General features: G+C 49.1%; 1 protein-coding gene across 1 annotated transcript in view; it reads right to left on the bottom strand.

Moving 5' to 3' along the window:
* Nucleotides 1–21,488, bottom strand: part of KY (kyphoscoliosis peptidase) — a 46,341-nt gene extending 24,853 nt beyond the window's left edge. The window contains exons 1-5 of the mRNA XM_026497078.4: nucleotides 21,261–21,488; nucleotides 18,027–18,089; nucleotides 14,207–14,269; nucleotides 3,464–3,538; nucleotides 1,646–1,708 (exon numbers count right to left, since the gene is read on the bottom strand). Of these exons, the coding sequence (XP_026352863.2) occupies nucleotides 1,646–1,708; nucleotides 3,464–3,538; nucleotides 14,207–14,269; nucleotides 18,027–18,089; nucleotides 21,261–21,396 (400 nt within the window). The 5' untranslated portion in view covers nucleotides 21,397–21,488. The remainder of the gene's footprint in view (nucleotides 1–1,645; nucleotides 1,709–3,463; nucleotides 3,539–14,206; nucleotides 14,270–18,026; nucleotides 18,090–21,260) is intronic.
* Nucleotides 21,489–21,933: the final 445 nt, after the last annotated feature.

Genomic DNA, 21,933 nt, shown 5'->3' with positions numbered 1-21,933 from the left:
TAGCAACGGGCACCCCAGGTGCCTTGGTGCCTCAGGCCCAAGAAATGGGGTGAGAGAGTGGGGGGGAGCTCCTGCACGACCCTCCCTGGGCCGGCACTGGCTGAGAGGCAGTGGCAGCTGGTTAGGGAGCTGGCCAATTTCCGGCCACGGAGGAGCTCCCAAACTCTGATCGGCTGTCTGAGCAGACCATGTGGGTCCGTCCACATTTCCCCACTGCTACAAGGTCCCTTCCTGTTAGGAACCGGGCCTTCTTTCTTTATGACCCACCTAGATCTGGCACATTCCCCAAGGCCACTTTGTGCTGCGTTCTTGCTTGCTGCTGATACTCTGCAGCAGCCCCTAGAGGCATTTGGTTTCTTTGACCCCAAGCCTCCAACTGGGTCCTCACCATGTCATGTGCTCAGACACATCCAGGATCTGAGGGCTGTTCCTCTCCCAGAGGGGGCAGAGCATGCCCGGGGCGGGCAGGCTGTGTAAACCAACCCTGAGGCTGCGGGTGTCACTCAACAACATAGCAGTTTCTTTCTTTGTTTTTCTGCTCCTTCTACAAGGGACCAAGACGTTTCCTGGACCCTCCCCAAACCTTCTGTCCTGTACAATCTGACCCTGGGGCTCCCTGGAAGCCTAGCACCATTGTGGCTCACTCCTCTGCTGCTGGAGCTGGGGTCTCTTGTTTCTCATTACTTAGATCACTGTGAGTGCCTATCCAGGTGTGAGCACAGCCTCTGTCCAGCCAGCCCCTAAGGTGGGGGTGGGGACCCTCAGCAGGCCCTCAGTGCCTTCTCCCTCCACGGAATCCGGCTCCTGCCATTCTCGGACAAGGGCTAGCTGGCTGACCTAAGTGGATATGAAGTGGGCTTATATTTAACAAATTTCTGCTCAGCACAACTCTGCAAATGAGGTCTCCCCCGCCCCCACTGAGAAGAAGGATGACATTTCTAAAATGGTACTGAAACCCTATTACTAATTTTACCCTTTCTTGGTTCCATTTTACAATATCTGAACATTAAAAATACCCACAATGATTTATGCCTCATTAAATTTACCTTCTGAAGAGATTACATAAGATCTAAATATGATTTTGCATAAATACGTTTAAAATACCAGTGGCATTAACTGAATTATTCTAATTTTAAAGCAAAACAATGGGAAGAAGTGCCAAATTCTACCAAACCTTAGACACCATCTGGTCTACTGAGAGGAAAACTGAGGCCCGAGGAAGGTGAGTGAGGGACAAAAATAGGATTCAAAGCCAGGCCATCTATCACCCCACTCAGGGTTTTACCCTCTGTCCCCTTCTGCGTATTCACATGCCTCCTACCTTACAGGTGCTTGTCATTCCATTTAAAGTGAACACAGTTTTGAATTCTGTTTTTAATATGTTTTTGGTAATGGGCTGCCTCGTTGTTGGGGTTTATGCGTTAGGTTCGGGGTCATACGGTATGTGAGCTTCTCATTACACTGCCCGTGTCCATGGTGGACATTACTAATCAATCATGAAACTCTTCCCCTCCTGAGCCCAGAAGTAGCCCCAGACTCTCACATATACCCAGGGAGCCATTTCCAATTGACTGGAGATTGGCCCACGAGGCTAAACCAATTCACCGTCTCACAGGATGGCCCTGGAGAAGGCCCTGCCACTTACCATGGGTATCTTTTGCACCAGGCTGCCGGGGTCTTGTGTTTCCATTTTTATCACCTTGTAAACCTGCAATATCCCAAAGGTCAGAAGTAGAGATGCTTCAGAAGAAATCAAAATGCAAGCCCAGATGATTATTGTCTACTTGGTAGTCCTGGCCTCTGTCCCCTCCTCTTCACTGTCTTTCCCCAGCCTTCTTGCTCCCATACTACCCACCATCTCTTCCTGCTGGAATAGCTCTGGACTTCCTCCTGAGGCATAGGAAGGACTGGGAGCCAGGGAGGGAATGACAAGAGAGAGAACTGCAGTCTGTGAGCAAAGGTGGAATTTACTCTGACATCAACACTCTTTGTTCCTCAGTGGGCCCACCTGGAGCTCCTGCCCTGCTCTGGATTCCCCACCATTTGGAACACATCTGGGGATGCTCAAAGCACCAGCATATTCGTTGCCAGATAAGAACTGACCAGGGGAAGAAATGAATGTGAGGCAAGAGAAAGGCAGTTTCTATGGAGCTGAAACTCAGAAAGGTCAAGCAATTATTAAATTATTCCTCAGGAAGATTCAAGGGCAAACAAATCCTATCAGTCCAAGACTGTTAGTGTAGAATGGTTGCCAACAGTTATTAGACTCCTGCAGGAGAGGAGCTGCTGATGTGAAACCAGGTCAGGACGATGTGGGTCCCTGATGGAACTGGGAAGAGCTGGGGAGTAGGGTGTCAAGACAGGTCGTTTTATGCCCTTGAAGCCCACCGAAGTTTGTAAATATACCAATGAAAGGTTACAAATGTATAGAGGCACTGAGAAACAGCGGTCCTTGTGTTTCTTGCATCTATATTTTATTTCCGTCTGCATTTTTTGGCAAAGTAATGAGGGCTCCACATCGTAGCTAGCATCTCTTGCGCATTTACTGTGCCTGCCTTGTGCTTTAGAGCGACTATCTCATTTAAGTTTACAACAGTCCTATGAAGGAAGGTGAATTATTTTCCTTCTTTCATAGATGAGGAATTTGATTCCAAAAGGGAGGTTAAGCTACTTGCCCAAGGTGAGAGCCGAGATCTGAGCCCAGCCAGTCAACTCCAGGGCCTGTCCACTCTACAGGTGACTGCCCTTCTGAGACCCTGACCACGGAGGGCTGCAGGACCAGGCAGCCAGGAGGGCCTGCCTTGCCCATGCATGGACATGGAGAGAACCTGATCCCTGCTGCTCTAAAGCCTCCATTCCTTGGCCAGCATTTCCCCAGATACCTTTAGCCGTAAGGTAGACAGATGCCTGGAGAGGACCAAGAAGGGAGTGGAAGAGACATCATGGGCCTGAGTCTGTGCACCTTGCACCAAGACAGCCAAGCATGGTGGCTAAGAGTGCAGGTCTCAGGCAGACCTGGTTTTGACTCACTTTCTAGCTGGTTCCTTAGGCAGTTATTTTACCTCTCTGGGCCTCACTTTGCTGACTTATAAGGTGGGGATGATGCTGGTTTATATCCAAGGGTTAAAAAGTTAATGAGTATAAAATGTTTACCACGGTGTAGGCCACTTTTTAGGCAGACAATAAATGGTACCTAAAAACAACACTCTTGTGATGAAATTCATCTGCTAAATGCCTTGTGTTACCCACACCTAATTGCACAGACTCAAGAACAGTGGGTGTTAGTTATGGAGAAAAGAGTCCCCAGAATGAAGCTGTCACGCCTCTGCCTCTTTCCAGTGTGTAGGCCTAGGTTACTCCTCTCCTTCCCCCATAAGAGGCCTAGGTTGGGTTCTGGCCCATTAGGTGACTTTGATTCCTCCCTGCCAGCCCTCCACACACAAGCAGCCCTGTACGTACGTACATTTAGCCAAGGAGAACTTCTTGAGCAGCTGGGGCATGGCATCTCGAGGGTGGACCTCCACAGTCAGCTGTGTCCCTGCAAAGGAATGGAGGTGATGTTCTCAACCAGATGCTGTTAGGAAAGGGTGCAATGTCCCGTGACAGATGTTTGAACAACAAAACACAACTGGTTTTAAGCTTTCTTCTGGATGTACAAATAATTCTTGTTTAAAAAAATGAAAAAACAAAATATAAGCAGACAATTTTCGGATCCAGGCAAGATGGAATAAGAACATTCTACCTTGTCTTTCCCACTGAATGTGACTATAAATGTTGGAAAGAATGCATGGAGCAACTATTTGAGGATTCTGTAAGGTAAATCAGAGAAGGCAAGCTGGGGAATAAGATTAGCATTTAAAGCATCACCAAATTTGCAGTGAGCGTACCATTCCCCTCCCCTCATGGTATTACTTAGAATGGACTCAAAGGCAGCCCCAAACCAGAAGTGCACAAGGGTACAGAGAAACAGTGCTCCAAGAGAAGTCCTTTCTTCCAGCTTGCGGAGTAAGAAAGGAAACCTTTAAGAGTCAGACAGTGTGGGGAAATCCCCTGTTGCACTCCTCTCTTTTTTCTGTCATCTCCCCACTTAGTCCCTAGGAAAGTCTGTTGGTAGCAGTGTAGCAGTGATTTTGTTGGTCAGTCAAAACCTTAAGTACCCGAGTCTTCGAGGGAGGGCACCAGAGAAGCTATGATTCCCTAGAATGTGGGGGCAAATACTCATGTTTTTTTTCTTTCTCTCTGTCCCCCATTGATTGTCTCTAGGTGTAAACAGAGTTGTGAGAAGTGCCTGGCAGAGTGGGGAAACTAAAGTCCAGCTTTTGTGCTGGAGAACTGGGAAGTGGATTATGAAGGAGAGGGGGCTCAAGAAAGCAAATCCATACAGGTGTGGGTGAACTCTTGTGGTCACCTGTGTGTTGAGCATACATGGCTCTCATCCTAAGCATCGTACCACAGTCTTTGAGAACTAAATTGATGGAGTAGACCAATGCCTCGACTGGCCACTGGGAGGTACAGGTGCAGGGCAGATCTGTATAGCATTGCAAAGGCTACAATCCAAAATTACCCAGCACAGGAGGAACAAGGAATATCTGTACTTGAAAAGAAAAGATAATCAACAGATGCTAACCTCAGGATGACATATATTTTGGAATTATCAGATAGATTTTTAAATAGCCATAGTAACCATGTTCTAAAAAGTGAGGGCAAATACTCTTGAAATAAAGGGAAAGATACCAAGAATCAGCAAAACATCAAAAACTATAAAGATGAAACAAATAGAAATTTTAGAGCTAAAAAATATAGTAGTTTGAAAAATTATCTGGATATGCTAAATAGTAGAATGGAGATGACAGAGGAAAGAGTAAGTGAATTTGAAGAAAGATCAATAGAAATTATCCAATATGAACCACAGCAAGAAGAAGTGAACAAAACATCAGGGGCCTGTGGGTTAATACTTAAAGGCCTAACATTCATGTTATTGAAATCCCAGAAGAAGAGGAGAAATAGTGTGATGCAGAAAAAAAAAACCTGAAGAAATAATGAGAAAATAATCAATAAAACCAGAAACTGGTTCTTTGGAAAGATCAGCAAAATTGATAACCAGATTGACCAAAAACAAAGGGAGGTAAGACACAAATCAGGAATCAAGACACCAATATCAGGAATGAAATAGGTGAGACCACTACCAATCTCATATATATTAAAAGAATAATAAGGGAATACTACAAACAACTATATGCACATAAATTCTACAACTTAGATGAAATGGACCAATTCCTTGGAAGTTACAAACTACCAAAACTCATCCAATGAGTAGCTAACCTCAATACCCTGTATCTATTTTAAAAACTAATTGGAGGAGATAATGCTAAGTGAAATAAGTCAAGCAGAGAAAGACAATTATCATATGGTTTCTCTCATCTATGGAACATAAGTACTAGGAAGATCGGTAGGAGAAGAAAGGGATAAAGAAGGGGGGGTAATCAGAAGGGGGAATGAAGCATGAGAGACTATGGACTATGAGAAACAAACTGAGGGCTTCAGAGGGGAGGGGTGTGGGGGAATGGGATAGGCTGGTGATGGGTAGTAAGGAGGGCACGTATTGCATGGTGCACTGGGTGTTACACGCAACTAATGAATCATCGAACTTTACATCAAAAACCATGGATGTACTGTATGGTGACTAACATAATATAATAAAAAAATATTATTATATATAAAAAAAAAAACTAATTGTAGTACAAAATCTTCCAGAAACAAACAAACAAATGCCAGGTCCAGATGACTTCATTGACAAATTCCAAGAAATATTTAAAAAGAAATAAGACTAATTTTTCATAAAATCTTTCAGAAAACAGAAGAGTAGCAAATATTTCATTACCCATTTTATGAGGCCATCATTAATCTGATATTCAAACCAGACAAAGACAGTATTAGAAAGGAACACTACAGACTGATTGATATTTCTTTTCTTTTTCTTTTTAGACCAATATTTCCTATGAACACAAAAATTCTCAAAAAATATTAAAAAATTAAATACAGCAATATAGTAAAAGACTAATAAACCATAATCAAGTGTGGTTTATTTAGGCAATTCAAGGCTGGTTCAACACTTGAAAACCAATGAATGTAATTCGCCTAATAATATTAGCAGGCCAAAGGAGAAAAACCACATGATCATATCAACTGATGCAGGAAATGCATTTGACAAAATTTAATATCTATTCATGATAAAACCTCTCAATAAACTAGGAATAGGAGGGAACTTCCTTAATCTGAAAAAGGGTATTTACCAAAAATCTATAGCTAACAACATATTTAATAGTAAAAAAATAGAATGTTTTCCCCCTAAGATTGGGAATGAGGCATGGATGTCCACTCTCACTGCTCCTAATAAACATTGCACTGGAAGCTCTACCCAGTGAAATAAAACAAGAAAAGGATATAAAAGTCCTATAGATTGGAAAGGAAAAAATAAATCTCTCCTTTTTCACAGATGACACATCTGTCTACATAGGAACTATCAAGTAATCTACAAAGAAAGTTCTTAGAGCTAATAAGAAAGTTTAGCATGGTCACAGGATACAAGGTTAGTGCCAAAAAGTCAATTATATTTATATTTGCAACAAATGTTTGGAAACTGAATTTAAAAATTACTATTTACCATAGCTCCAAAAAGTTGAAATACCTAAGTATAAATCTAAAAAAAAGTTCAGGAGCCATATGTTGAAAACTACAAAATATGATTAAACAAATTAAAGAAGACTTAAATAGGTGGGAAGACATACCATATTCATGAATTGAAAACTCAATATTGTTAAATTGGCAATTCTCCCTAAATTGATCTATGTAGATTTAATGAAACTCCATTCAAACTCCTTGGAAAATTTTTATATATTTTAGATTTAGGCAAGATGTTTTTAAAATATAGATGGAAAGATATAGCAACTAGAGTAATCAAACAGATTTTGAAAAAAAAAAAAGTTGGAGGACTCCAGCCAGCTGATTTTAAGATATGTTATAAAGCTATAGTCATCAGTGTGATATTGGCAAAGGGATAGATACATAGATAAATGGAGCATAATTAAGAAATAGAACCATACACATATGGCAAATTGATTTTTTTATACAAGTGCAAAGACATTCCAATTAGAAAATGGGTAAAAGAACAGACATTCACCAAAGAAGAGATTACAGGTGGCAAATAAGCACCAGAAACGATGTTCAACATGATTAGCCATTAGGAAAATGCAAATTAAAACCACAATGAGGTATCATACCTATTAGAAGAGCAGTAATAAAAAATAGTGATAATACTATATATTGACAAAGTTGTGGAGAAATCCAATCTCTCATACATGGCTGGTGGGATAGTAAAGTAGTACAATTCTGGAAAATAGTTTGGCAGTTTCTTAAACAACAATACGCTGAACATATCACCCAACAACTGTACTCTTGAACATTTATCCCAGAGAAATGAACACCTATGTTTACACAAACACCTATACAGAAACGTTTCAAGAAGCTCCATTCACAATGACCCCAAATTGGAAACAACCTAAATGCCCTTCAATAGGTGAATGGTAAACACCCTGTGGTACATCCATATAAAGGAATACTTCTCAACAATACAAAGAAACTCTTAGGGGGAAAGAAGAGGATATAACTACAGAGATTCTGCACAAGGGAATTTTGGGGTGACAGAACTGCCCTGTATTCTGATTGTAGGGGTGCTTACATGAGCATGAGTTATGCATGTGTTAAAACCCATAGAACTATATACCAGACAATTCAATTTCAGTAATTTAAAATAAAACAAAAATAAAAATAAGTACCAATTGAACAAAAAAGCCTGAGCAGAATTAAAACAAGAAAATGGATGATACAGAAAGATATAAAATGAAAGTGAAAGTCCAAAGCAGGATATAGTAAACATGTTCTTTGCAACCTGCTTTCTTTTCTTGACTCTTCACACGTAGGTGAACATAGTCGTATGTCATCATTTTAAATCAGCTGCATAGTTCTCTATTCTCTACATGGTTTATAATCCATATAAGCAATCCCTTTTGGTAGGATAGTTAACTTTTCCCAAATGTTTTGTTATTATAACCAGTGATGTATGAACATTCTGATATGCATCTCTTTACATACTTTTCAAATCGGTTCTTTGAATAAATTCTTAAAAATGGATCAGAGGTTATAGAGATTTTTAAGGCTTTTGTTATATATTAGCAAACTTCCCATGAATGATTTTATCAGTTGGTGACCACACCAACAGCACAAGAGGATGTCCATTTTGCTCATTCTTGCTGTGTTTGATTGCAAAATTGGTCACAAAACTTTGTACTTCTGAGAGGTCTTTTGTTCTGTCCCTTGAATGTGAGCTGTCCTTACGACGTGGTTTGGCGAGTTAGCATGAGATGTTAATTTCAGAAGTGATGCTGGGCAAGCTCTGAGCCTAGGTCTCAAGAAACTTTGCAGCCTCCGTCCTCATTCTTGGGATTCTAGCCACAAATGCCATGTGAGTGAGCCCAGGCTAGCCTGCTGGAGGAGGAGAGACCACGTGGAACAGAGTAGAGGCATCTCAGGTGAGGCCACCCTACCCTACCTGGTCTCTAGCCAACTTACCAGCTGACCACAAATACATGAGCAAGCCCAGCCAAGACCTGCGATGAACTGGGTATGTCTCAGGCAAGAATGCCCAGCCAACCTGTGCCCTTGTGAGCTGGTAAACGCTTACTGTTTTAAGCCACTGAGTTTTGGGGTGGTTTTAAATATTAAAAATGGGTCACTGATATACTCATTGATGTTTGATTTTTATCAATCTCTGAAATTGTTATTGATGAATAATGACATTTCATTTTTGTGTATTTAATTTTAATGTATTTTTCACATATTTATTTGCCATTTAAAATTCTTATTTTGTGAATTGCCTATTTTCCTCCTCATGTATTATTGTTTCCTTATTAATTTTGTAAGAGCTCTTTTTACTCACCCTTTCCCTGCTAAATGTATTGCAATTGCTTTTCACAGAGTAACAATATTGACTTTCTTGTGCAGCTCATAAACTTGCTCTGCATGCCAAAGAGGGTAATTCTCAAACAAATTTATAAGATACAGTGTGGCCTTCCAAGGCATTACTTTGAAGAGGTTAACATCACTTTGAGTGTCGTTTCTAGCACATTCACTGTCAAAGAAAATCAGTGTGTGACTTTATAATTAAGACTTTAAGCATTTCAGAGTTCAAAGCATAATTTGGTTCTGGTCATAGGATCGGGTGCCATTGCCAAGAGCAAAGACTTCCTGTGTGTTTTCTCATGCCGCATGGGCCTGTTGTCCTTTCGCCTTTTCACTTTTTCCATCTGAAACACTTGCAGGTGTTTTCCAGAGTGCCAAGCTGTACCTGGCTGCAAGAATGCCTTACAAGAAACGGATTTAAAGATTCTGCCCATTCTCTCCCCTTTTGTAGGCCACAGTGTGTTATGCTCTGAGAAGTCCTGCAGTGAAGAAGTCAGTTTCACCCAGTACTATTTTGTGAAACGCAAATTAGAAAATGTGAACTGGAACAACACCACCCAGAAGCTTAAAGAAGCTGGAAAACTGAACAACATGGTTTAGGGCTTCCCCACACTTCTCACATCTAACATCCAGGCACTTCCAACCACCCCCAATTCAGCTGTGTTTGTCAACGGAGTGAGCTGAACAAGGTACTGTTAAAGCCCTGGCAAAGGGTGGGTGTTGAGGTATTCTCATACTCCGATGTGGTTCTGGCCCACAAGCTCCACCCATCCATTTCCAATGCCTTCTCTCTTTCCTGCACTCCCTCTTCTCTCCCTGCTTTTGGACAGGGGCCCGACTTCCAATATTCTCCTGAGCCCCACTTCCTGACTCTCCCCCAAAGGGGCGCTGTTAATCAGCCCCCTTTGAGGAAAGCAGCAAATCTCCTTGGCCTCCCTGATCTGTGGGAGTGTGATACCCACTCTTATTACACACAGGTGTGTGAGGGCCCTTGCTGGGGTGGGGGGGGGCACTTCTCCGCCCCAGAAATTGGGCCTGGGTGTGCCGTCTCAGGTGAGCAGCCGTCACTGGAGAGCCCCGTGCTTCCTAAAGGTGTGAAATGGTAAGATTTTGTGGACTACTACATTCCTGTATCACATAAAACTCTTAATTTAAGGAAAAAATTAGCCTGACCAATCTCCAATGATAAAGACTGGAACATCATTTGGAGCAAAATTTCAAGTAAGATCTAAACCCTGAGTACAGTCAGATACCATGACACCAATCTTAACAGTCATACCAAACCCACAGGAGGCCCGTCCTGGGACGTCACCCGAACGACAGCTACAGCCTTGGCTGTCAGGAACAGCAGGTTCGCGGGTGATTCCTGCTCCCCCTGACAAGTGGCTCCTGGGGTCCTTGCCCAGATCCCACCAGCTCTGCTTCCTTTTCCTTCTCCCCTCAGATATGGAGACGTAGCCGGCAAGCCCCAGCACGGCCATGGCCAGCCGCCTGGGGTCTGCCTTGTACCTGGTCAGGAGACTTCTCCCCCCCGGCAGCTTCTCCCCAGGCCTCCGCAGGTTTGAATGAGGATTTGTCTCAAGGCCTCGTTTGCTCAGAATATCTAATGTGGAGATGGCAAACAGATTTCCCGTTGTTCATTAACTCTGACTGACTGGAAGTGGCTGCCTGGAGTGTCGATCAATTAGCGAAGACTGTGGGCATGTGTGTGCATATGACTGTGAGTGTGTGTGTGTGTGTGTGTGTGTGCGTGTGGGAGGCTGAGGGATTCATGTCAGATATTTGCCACCTTTGAATTAAGGTGCTCACTAACGCTTTCCGTAACTGGAACGCGGGTTCGTAACCGAGTTCTCTGCCTGGAAGATTTTCTCTGCAGGAGCTGAGAGTCAGGAAGCCTCAGCGAAAGCATCTGTAATGAGAAGACGCCCGTACAGAGCTCCAGGGTAGGTGTTCGGCAGGGCCGTGCTAGGTCTTTGCCCGGGGAGCAGTGGTCGGCAGCCCGGAAGCTGTGCGGCTGAGACCCCGGAGAAGCACGCCGGGAGGTGGCAGGGGCAGGCCAGCTCTGTAGAGCCCTCGCCCCGCTCTACCCCACACAGCATGAAAAGCCTGCCCAGTAGCTCTCGTCAGGAGGTGACCACCCAACCACAGAGTGGGCTGAGACCACTGGGGCACCAGCTGGGGGGTGATGAAGGGCGTCTCTCACGGCCCTAACCTGCCCCAGCGTTCACCAGGCTCTCGAAAATCCGGGCCCCTTCATGGTTCCTGCTGCAGAGCAGAGCCCCACAGGAGTGTCCCAGGTTTAGAAACGTGGCAGTGTGACCCTAGTGCCTGTGTGGTTAAAGAAGGCACAGAGTGTCTGTGTGCGGACAAGGGTGCAGGACCTGGAAGGACGGAAGCCTCAAAAGAGGGCCCTGAAATCACAGGGGCTCCAGGGATCACTCTCCTGTCATTCCACCCACCCATCCACCCATTATAGATGAATCTTCTGAGGCAACTCCCCCCCGCCCCCTCGAAGATCCAAGATTCCAATGATCTGTGCGTCGCCCCCTGCATCAAGTTTATCATACCTGGTGCTCCCTCTGCTGGAAGCTCTTCCCCAGATGCCACAAGGCTTGCTTCCCCACCTCCTCCCTTAAGCAAATGTCACCTTCCTGGGGCTGGGCGGCCTTTCTCAAGGACTCTGTTTTACATTTTCCTCACGTGGTAGGCTGTGTAACAGCCCTTAAAGATATCCAAGCCTTCGTTCTAGGGACCCGTGAATGTTACCTTATAACGTAAAGGGGACTTAGCACATGTGATTAAGTTAAAGATCTGGAGATAGGAAGATATCCTGGATTACTTGGTGGGCTCAGTGTAATCACACGGATTCTCATAAAACAGAGTTGGGAGATTTAACTACTTATGCGGGGAAGGCAATATGACAACGGTCACAGACAATGGAGTGATGCAGCCACGAGTCAAGAAGTGCCAGCAGCCTCTAGAAGCTGGAGGAGTCAAGGAAGAGATTCTCCCCTGGAGCTTCCAAAAGGAACCTGGCCTGCCAACACCTTGACTTAGCCCAGTGAGGCTCACTTGGGACGTGTGGGCTCCAGAACCCTTGAAGCGAATACACTTGTGTTCAGCCACCAAGTTTGTGGTAATTTGTTACAGCACTCACAGGAGACTAACACATGCCCCTGTGTACCCACCCTACCCCCCGTCCTCCTCCCAGCTCTGTTCCCTCCTTCAGCCTTCTTTGACACCCTGTATTTTACTTCTGAGCGTTGTCTGTCTCCCTCACCAGGGGGTCGGCCCCACAGGGGCAGGAGCCCTTGTCTGTTTTGTTGTGGACTTCAGTTCCACCCCAGAGAGGGGCAGCCTTTCCCTCACTGGGGCTCAGGCTCTCGTAGGACCCCACTGGGGCCATCTCATCCCAACCTACAAGGCTCTGTTCTGCACATAGGCTACCCTCCTTTCTGCCCTCTGGAAGCCTCAAATGCTGGTAGGTGGAATGTGAGTGGCCCATGAGAGTGAGGGTGTGGCGTGCCAGGTGAGGCTCTGGTGCCCAGTGGGCCCCATCCTACTCCCATCTGCCTGGGACATGGCGGGGGCAGTGCACTGTGGAGGTCTGGCAGGTGTGCCTGGCTCGGGGACCACAGCATCCCCTGTCTCAGCTTTCTTGTGCACAAACAGGGATAACACCATGACCGCAGCATGGAGTGTAGCCAGAACTAAGCAAGATTAGCGGTGTAGTGGCCAATCCACTTGCATTTTAGTGAGGTGTTGCTTATATTTGCTTTGTGGTGAGCTGTGTGCTGCTGGTCCATTTCAGGGAAGCAGGGGGGCATAGGTTTGTCTTTGCGGTGTGCTCAAAACAGGGGCAGGCTGCAGTGGGCCCGCTGAGTGGGGTCTATTCTGGAGCCATATGCCCAGGAATTCTGCCAAGATACACTGGCCCTGGCTGCAAGGAAGGCTGGCCTCGTGGTGCTATCCCATCTCCACAGGCCTTTCTTCTCCGCCTGCCAGTGCCTTTCTGTGGGGATGCTGGGTTAGTCTGCGTTTCTGAGAACAATTCCCTGAGAGGCTCTGAGTCCTCCCGGAACTCCCACTTTGCCATTGTCCCCTGGACGTGATCAGATCCTTTCCTTACAAGTCAGGACATCAGCACTGAGAACAATAGTGGTGTAGTCTTAGGGCAGATTCTATGACAGCTCTCGGGTAGCAGGCCCTGGAGTCTTTAATGTAGAGCAGGAAACCAAGGTGGGAGGCTAATGTGTGTGTAGGGGTGCAGTGGAGGTTAGTGGGGGGGGGTTTCTATTTAACCTGGTCCCCCCTCCAGCTGTAGCTATAGGGTCCTCCTGTCTCTACCCCTGAAGCCTCACCCCATCCCTCCCTCCCCCAACACACACACCCTGTGTTCTCAGATCTGGTCAGCTGCAGAGTCAGCATGGTGATGCCCTTGCCTGCCCTCCCAGAGCCCCCCTAGAACCCATCCCTGCAAAGTTAGGTTTCTCAAGGAAGGGCCCTCTCAATTCCCCTTGCTGAGTTAATTAATCCCTGGGTGGAAGACCCTGGAAGGCTCAGTCTCAGAAGAAGAGGCCAGGGAACCGCTGTGACTCAGGAGGAGGGAAGGCTCGGACAGTGAGCAGGCAAGTGGAAGGCCGCTTTCCAGGGCTCTGTGGAAGCACTGCTCTGTGAGGGTTAACAGCAGAGGCCTTGGGGGTGGCTGGGGGGGGGGGTCAGGATGTCCCCAGTTCTGACGCTTACTGGCCCTGTGTTCTTGGACCTACGACAACCTTTCCAAGCCTCAGTTTACTCATCTGTAAATTGAGGGCAGTTGAGAGTACAGATCAAACAGGAATACTGTGAGGTTTCATTTACAGGAGAATAATTATGTAAATGGACCGGCAGGGTGCCTGGCACATGGTTAGCACTCATAAATGTTAGCTCTAGTGATGACAGCGGGGGCGATGAGGACAGCTGTGGGTTTTGTGGCCCAAGGACTTGATTACTCTCTCCCAGGTCACCACGCAGCCTCCCACGGTTTCCCATGGGATGTGGGGAGAAGGAGAGGGAGAGGGTGCTCCGACATCCATGGGGCAGAGAAGACAGTTTGTGCTCTGTACTTGCTGTCTCTGGCCTGGACAGCAGATCCAGACAGACACACAGGAGCTGGAGGAGAGGCCACGGGGAGTGGTGAATCCCTTACCTTGGTTGTCGTAGGAAGTGATGACCTGGGTCTGCTGAGGGTGCTGTTTCTCCGCCAGGCTTCCTGTTGAAGCAAAGACAGACCTGCAGTGACCACTGGGATTTGCCCCAGGCAGAGCAGGGAGCTGCGTGTGTCTGCAAGGAAGGCACGCTGGTGGGGGGGTGAGCTCATCCCAGGCCTGGCCTAAACGTGTGCACGTTTGCACGGCGCACACACGCGTGGATCAGTACCTTTATACACCTGAATGCAGAGGCAAGTGACTATGAACCCGAGTGCACACACCTTCACACCTTCAGCAGGTGCCAGCAGAGGCTGGGTTTCTTCTCGAGAAGGTGGGGACACCTCCCATGGGTCCCAACTTCAGTGTGGCCAGGCTCAGCTGCCAAAGTGCAAAGGGGTGCCTTGCTGATCACCACACCCTCTGTGGGGCAGGCTGGGAGGCTCCTATCCCTGTTTTATAGCTGGTTGGCCTGCAGCCTGGACACTTAACTTTTGGCTAAAGACCTTGCCCCCAGGAACTTGAACCCCAAGTCTCCTGATTCCTAGGTCAACCTCCTGCCTCCCTCTGAGCAGAATGGAGGCAGCCTGCCTTCTACTCCAGCTTAGGAGTTGGGATGACATGCAGTATGGTTCGGTTTCACAGACATTTCAGGGCCCCCACTCTGTGAAAGCTCTCTCCACGCACTGGGGATCTTTATGTCCTTGGAACACAGAGCTGTCCTCAGAGCCTAGTGGGGTCAGGCTGCTGTGAGAAGTGCCCAGTTCCTGCCACAGGCTTACCTGCCCCGCCTCTGGGACGCAACACCTTTTCCCACATCTCTCCCTTACCCGCTGCTGTGGCGGCCTGGTCTTGCTCAGACTGCTTCAGGGGGGCAGGGGAGGGGCTGGGGAAGAGCCAGGCTTGTGGCAGCAGGGCGTTCTTCCATGGTTACCACCCTGGCCTGCCACCTTCTCCCCTGGCCTCCCACTGGTCTGCAGAAAGGCTGTCAGGCCTGCCACTGGAAGTGGCCACTGGGACCAGTGCCTGGGCCTGGAAATAAGCATGCCTTTGGGGCGCTGGCCTCAGCAGGTTCCATTCAGATATTTTCCCCTGTGCACCCAACCAGATCTGCCACTCAGTGCTTCCCACGCCTGGGCCCAGGCAGAAGCCGGACAAGGTGAATAGGCAGGTCACTGAGCTGGGCTGGACTTGTGATCCCCCTGGCAGGGTCTTGCCCTGGAGAACCTGCCTGCTCCAGCCTTCTCCTATGAGGAGGCCCAGCCAGGACCCTCACCCCGTGGGCTGAGGGCGGTGGGTTGGCCAATGGCTAGGAGCACTGTGTGTGCCAATCCAGGGTGATGCTGGTCTGGAGCTCTAGGCCAGACTCAGGCGAGGACGGGGAGGCCGCCTCCTTCAGGCACAGCTGGCTACATCTCTGCTGGGCCGGCGGATGAAGGAAACAGGATCCGGGAAGGGAATCCTCAAGGAGGACGATTGGCTGGCATAGCTGCTGGGGGTATTTATAGTCAGGGCTGCACAATTGGTTTCCCTGTGGCTATGGGGTGTCAGTCCTGTGCTGCTAGGCAGACTTCGGCCAGGACCAAGGAAAGCAGCCAATCACAGCAGGGGAAGCCCGTTGCCGGGCAAGCTAGTGGGGTTGGCTCGGCCCAAACACCTGCTGCTCGGAAAAGTTTGGAGCAGTCCAGGCTCCCCCCACCCTGCCAAGGCCCCAGCTCAAGGAGCACACAGGGCAGCAAGAAGGGGAACATGTGCCTTTTTGGATCAGCCCCATGTTCCGCCACATTTGTGCACACGCCACAGCACAAGCCATCAGCTGCCTCCTCTGCCATCCAGTTTCCAGGGCTGGTGCCTTGGACACCAGCAAGGAAGTGTGCACCCAGAGTCTCTCCATCAGAAAACACAGAAAGAAGCTGTAATTTCAGTTTCTGCACGCATGCGAATGTGCAATTTGAAAAAAATTAATAAAAAATTAATAAAATCGTACTTTAAATTACCTCTGTTGGGGGAGCGATGCAACCCTTACCTTTTCCAGGCTCTGTAGAGCGTCTCTCCAGGCCTCCACTTGCCTGAAACTCTTGGTTTTCCTGGGTGGTTTTGCAAGAACTACTTTCAAACTCCTCCTTATTTTTTAAATCATTTTTTTAAAAAAGATTTTTATTTTTTTAAAGTAATCTCTACACCCAACGTGGGGCTCAAACCCACAACCTTGAGATCAAGAGCTGCACACCCCCCTGACTGAGCCTGCCAGGCGCCCTGTGATCCTCTTTATGTTGTTGTATTTTTCCACTAACCTTCCCTCAGATCAGGGGCCCTAAAGACGGTAAAAGTAGGATAAATTCACTATATTTCAATCTTCTCCTCATGTAATAACATGGCTGAGAAACCATAAGATGAATTTCAGACAACTCAAGGTAAGAGAGCTATAACAAATGGAGATGCCGTGTCTCTTCCCTCCCACCTCGACCCACTTTTCCACTCACCCGCTCGTACACTGGCCAAGCGTGGATATCTGCATCTGCTGCTGTGCGTTTTTGCGGCTGACAGGTTTCTGGTGGTCTGATTCTTACAATTCTCATGAGCCTGCAGCCTCGTTTCGCTAACTTTGGATCGCCTTCGGTCCAGCTAGAGCAGGGGCATCTACCATCTTATGGCCCCGAAGCAAGCTTAAGGAAGCCGCGCCACCATGCATGCCCACTAGCCACGGCCCCAACGGGTGGTCCCTGGGGCAGGAGCATGTCTTAGGTATAAGTTGTCCTCATGCACAGGGCAGGGGACACAGGAAAGCTCTTTACCTCCAGGGTGTTGAGATTCTATTGCAGTGAAAAGCATTATGATTATAATTGTTAACATGGTCCCATGAGGGCAGGGGCTCTTGACTGTCTTCATCCCAACACCTAGAACCCTGCCTGGCACAACGGAAACACTGTAGACCTTTATTGAGGGAATGAATGAATGAATTTTCTTTTAGAATTTCATCCTTCCCTTTTGTTAATGTCAGGATGGCAGAGCATACATGTTTGGTCTCATTCAGCTGGGGTCCTGATTCCCCATCTGCAGGGGGTCACGCAGGTGGTTTCTTCACACTGGCATTTGATGAGCCCGGATCTGACTGAGTCCCCTACTAGGGCTCTGGGAGTGGAGGTCAGATTCTTACTAGAATTCTCACGTGCCCACAGTGCGGTTTCACTAATGTTTGTTCTTGGAAGCTGGGCTAATGAATCTCTGAAGGGTACAGAATAAGACCTGGTAGACTCGTCCATGCATGGCATTCCCAGAGCTGTCCTGGGCCTGCAGGGTGACAGACACCCAGCACCAGAGAAAGGACTTCTTTCAGATCTTACTATATTCTGGGTCCCAGCCAGCCAGGAACCACAGCACCCATCTCCCTAGGCTTGGAATAATAATGTCCCCAAACAGGCCACTGTCCTCTCTGTTTGGAAAAATTTTCGAAGGATGGGTGCCCTGCCTGACGTGAGCAGCCCCACCTCCAGGGGGAACACACTCAAACCTCGCCATGCCGACTGATGATGCCAAGTCCTTCCCTATATGTAGCCAGTGGACAAGTGGGTGCTCAACCTTACGGCCCTGCTCCCCTCCCATCTGACAGCCTCCAGGAAATTGGGGGACGCAGTGCCAGGGAACACTTTATGGGGTCACAGTGGCCCCAAAGTCTTGGCTGAGTCACCAGCAGCCACTTTCTGAGTGGTTAGATGTCTACAGCTAGTTTTCGAACACGTGAAAATCGAATGCTTCCAGTCATTTTTCAAGGTGTAATTGTACAGAGACTGAAAAGAAAAGAAAATGAAAAGAGAGAATTACCATGCACATCATTTCCTTCGAATTTCTGCCATCTCCGGATTCCACTTCCGACACCCTGGAGTCCTGTGAAAAAAATAGGGTCTGGCATGAGGATCTCCATGGTGGGAAGACCCAGGCCAGCGTGAGATGGGCCAGTTGCTAATGTATGCGGGTCGAGGTGGGGCTGGTGGAACCTGGCTCTGTCAGGATCCAAGAAAAGTTGCCCGCAAATGAGACGTACTTTAAAACATTATAAGAAAAATATTAAAACAGTAGTTTTCAAAGGTGGCAAGGTTAGTTATCAGGACGATCCAGGGAGAATTTTCACAATACAGATGCCCATTTTTCTCTCCACATCTCTGCTGCATCAGTATGGAAGCATAACTGGAAAACGCTAGCCATTCAGTTTGCCTGCCTATTTCCGTATGTGCGGAATCTCCCACTTTTAGAGTCATGAGGTAAGGTGGAGGGTGGGCAAAGAGGGTCTATCCTTACTGGAAACACAGTGATAGTTGGAAAACTGTGAAAGTTCTCCCTGGATGATAGTCTCCCAGCCTCCCTTGCAGCTAGAGCATGGACGTAGGTGGCCTAGGCACAGCCAGTCCAGTGTACCTGTGTCTGCTTCCGTCTTGGGACCTGGTGATGCAAGAGGGAAGGGAATGCAAGTGCTCTCTCTCTCTCTCTCTGTCTGGTTGTGGCTGGAAGTGGTGGCTGCAAGGTCGAGTTCCTGGCACAGAACTGGAGTACGTTCTGGCAGTGGGAGCAGCTGCAGTAAGATCGCGCTCCTGATGAGGAAGGAGTACCTAGGGCCCCTTGGAGGCAACAGAGGTTTCCTCACCAGACAGCTCTGCTGGGCGGCTGATGCCCCTGTTCCTGGAAGCTCGGCCTCTAGCTTGGCTCTCCTCCGGCCCTTGCAACCACTACAAGTCCCCCAGTCCCTTCCTAATGCTCTTCTTTTCTGCAGCGCTCTCTGCAGCCAGTATCGGGGCTTACCACTCGGAACCCTCCCTGACACACATGTGGAATGGAATGCATACATCACACCAACTTGGGGGATGACACCTGACGTTGGAGCTCTCGTAGACTTGGTGCAGGCAGCTTTAGGCCACCTACTCGTTGGTGGGGGGATACATGATAGGAGGTGAGGGTCTCCAGGCATGCTTTTGAAAGGCACTGGACAAAGGAAAATGGAAGGGCCGTAGAGGAAAGAGCAGAGAGCTTCGGTTGGCAGCCCAGATCCCCGGCATGCACTATCTTTGCCTCCTTGTCCCTCTGACTCTTTTCTGCTGCAGAAAGCCACCTGATCACATCTTCACTTGGTCCTCTGCATTGTGACAGTAATGGAGCTCATGCCCTCCTTTGCAGAGCCAAGGACCTGCTGGAGGGGAGACAGGAGTAGATGCCTGGAAGAGGTGTGGGGGCATTTTAGATCTTGTGCCCCAACAGGAGGCCTTGGAACAAGCTAATTTAATTCAGTGTTTCCCTGCCTTCAACTGTGTGGGCCCGCAGGCCGGCTTTGCCAGGGGTCTCCTGGCCATCACCACTGCCTAGCAGGCCTGGAGGCTGGACACTCTCCCTCTGCTTGGATACACAACTGTCTGATGGTAAATAAGTGACAGGGGTCTCTCCACTGGTCGAGTGTCTGCGAGAAACCTACTTCAGAAGAATTTTGGAGACAAATAGCAGAAAGGGCTTGGCAAACAGGGTTTTCTTTCCTTGTGCCATGGTCATGAGTGTGAAATGCATCGGTCTGGAGTCGTGTAGGGTTTGTGCTAGGGGTGGGACGCCACTGGGAACACTCCTGATCCCTGGCATTTCTGGGACTTCTCTGTGTTCATCTTCCTCTTTTCCTAGTGTTGGAGCCTTTAGGAGAGATGCGATCAGAGTGGGGGAAGGGAGGTGGGGACTCATGGGCTGACCCGGAGCTGGGCCTCGTGGGGGCCCTCTGGCCTTGACACACCCTGGGGGAGGCCTTCTGGACTGCAGTGTCTGGAGGACAGGCAGCTTCCTTTGAATCAAAGAGCAGGTGGCCTCTGCCAATTTTCTTATTACAAATACCCGGGTGGGCCATTTCCACCTCTCCTGGGAGCAGCTCTGAGAACGTTAAGAACCAACTAACCCAAACAACTCTGGGCCCCAAATCCCTCCAGAGACTGGAGTACCTTTCCAGAAACTGTTTCTTTCCCCCTGCCTGCCTCCCCAAGAGGTCACCAGGAACTATGGGGCAGCTCCAGCCTGTGTGCCTGGTGGGGGCAAAGCCAGTCACGGCACCAGTGCTTCTGCGTGGCAGGTGGAAGGTGGGTGTTCAATGCACACCGGGCCTCCATGGACAGAAGAGCCAGAGACAGACTCCAAGGAGCTCTGGAGCCAGAGGGCAGGCAGGAGGCAGAAGTCATTTTATCGCATGGGCTGTTAAACATCACTCTCAAAGCACTGGCCCACGGTCGGCCTAGCACAAACCTCACGCCAGCCCCGAAGAAGGCTCGGGAGGGCTTCCTCACAGACCTAGGACCTGTTCCTCAACTTCTGATGGGCTTGGTTAACATCTACCATTCCCCATCTGTATTCTCTTCAGGGGGTCCTCTCTGGAGATTACAGAGGCCCGAGTGCTGCTTTCCACAATTGCTCTGTAAAGTCACTTTATTTTTCCAGTCTACCCTTCCTCAGAAAGTCTGTAGGAAGAGTAAAATTAATAGATCTGTGAGAGGAGAGGGCCGATTTTAAGCTTACCCTACCCAAACCTGTGTGCCTTTTACACTACCCTTTATGTCTTCTATTGTAGGAGGCTGGGAGAGGCTTCAAGATAGGGGAAACTGGGACCAGGAGTTGTGCAAGGACACCAGAGGAGCTCCGCGTCTCAAAGTCTGATTTGGCACACAGGATCCCCTTGGGTCCGCTGCGCTCTGGAATGTGCCGTATGAGGAGCAGGCCTTGGCCACTCAGGGGTCAAGCCTGAGGCTCTGACCCCCTTCCACCACGGCATCTTCCAACCCTGTTGTGCACCCTTCAGAGAGTGGCTGGGAGGAAGCTGGCTCCCCGGGGGGTGGCGGAAGCACCGACCAGCAGGCACGGGGAGTCAACCCGGGGCAATCACGGGGCTGCGCGTTGCCACGGGACGCCAATGCCACCGCGCAGAGGCGCAGGCAGCGGTGGGGAGAGGGTCAGTCTCTCTGGCCTCGTTCGGGGCCGGGGGCCCCTAGGGCGAGTAGGCCGAGGTGCGGGGGGCCGGGGGGGCCGGGGCCGGGGGCGCGTTACCTCCTCTGCGCTGCGGCAGTGCGCCCGGGTCCGCCTGCCGTTCCGAGTGCGTGCCCTGCGCGGCGCGCCGCTTCTCCGAGTGCACGATCAGCAGCATGTCGATGGACACGGCGTTGCTGTCCTTCTTCAGCTCCATGGTGCCGCCTCGCTCCCCGCGGTTGCGCCGCTGCCGCTCTCGAGGCTGCCTGCGCTGCAAATGGCCCCGTGCGCGCCGCTGGCCGGCGCGGGAGACGGCGAGGGCGCGGGAGAGGGCGCTCCCCCGCCGCCGAGCCGCTGGGCGCCGCGTTTCGCTGACTCTGCCAAACACGCCATTAGGGCCCGCCCGGGAGGGCGCTACCCTGATGAAGCCGCTCTAAGTCACCTTTGAAAGGAAATCCCCAGCCGAGCCCTGACCTGCACCCAGGCCGCGGGCGGCACAGCCACCGGCTCCAAAGAGCTCCGGCCCCCTGCGCTTGGAGCGCTCATCCTGGGCTCCAGCGCTCTTCTCCGCCGGCCCGGCGCTGCCTTGTCTCCGGCGGGCTTCGGGGGTTCCCGCGAGGGCTCGCTGCAGACCTCCTCGGGAAGCTGTCGCAAACACAGAAATCACACGGTGTTGTCAACAGTGAGGGTCAGTTCTGGAAAAGGAAAAATAGCACGGAGTGGCCCCACTCCTTCCCCAGGTGGATTTTGGAGG

This window comes from Ursus arctos, unplaced genomic scaffold (genome assembly GCF_023065955.2).
Source record: "Ursus arctos isolate Adak ecotype North America unplaced genomic scaffold, UrsArc2.0 scaffold_20, whole genome shotgun sequence".
In the NCBI taxonomy this organism is placed as follows: domain Eukaryota; kingdom Metazoa; phylum Chordata; class Mammalia; order Carnivora; family Ursidae; genus Ursus; species Ursus arctos.
The sequence above is the reverse complement of the archived record's forward strand: the minus strand, read 5'-3'. Positions and strand labels throughout refer to the sequence as shown.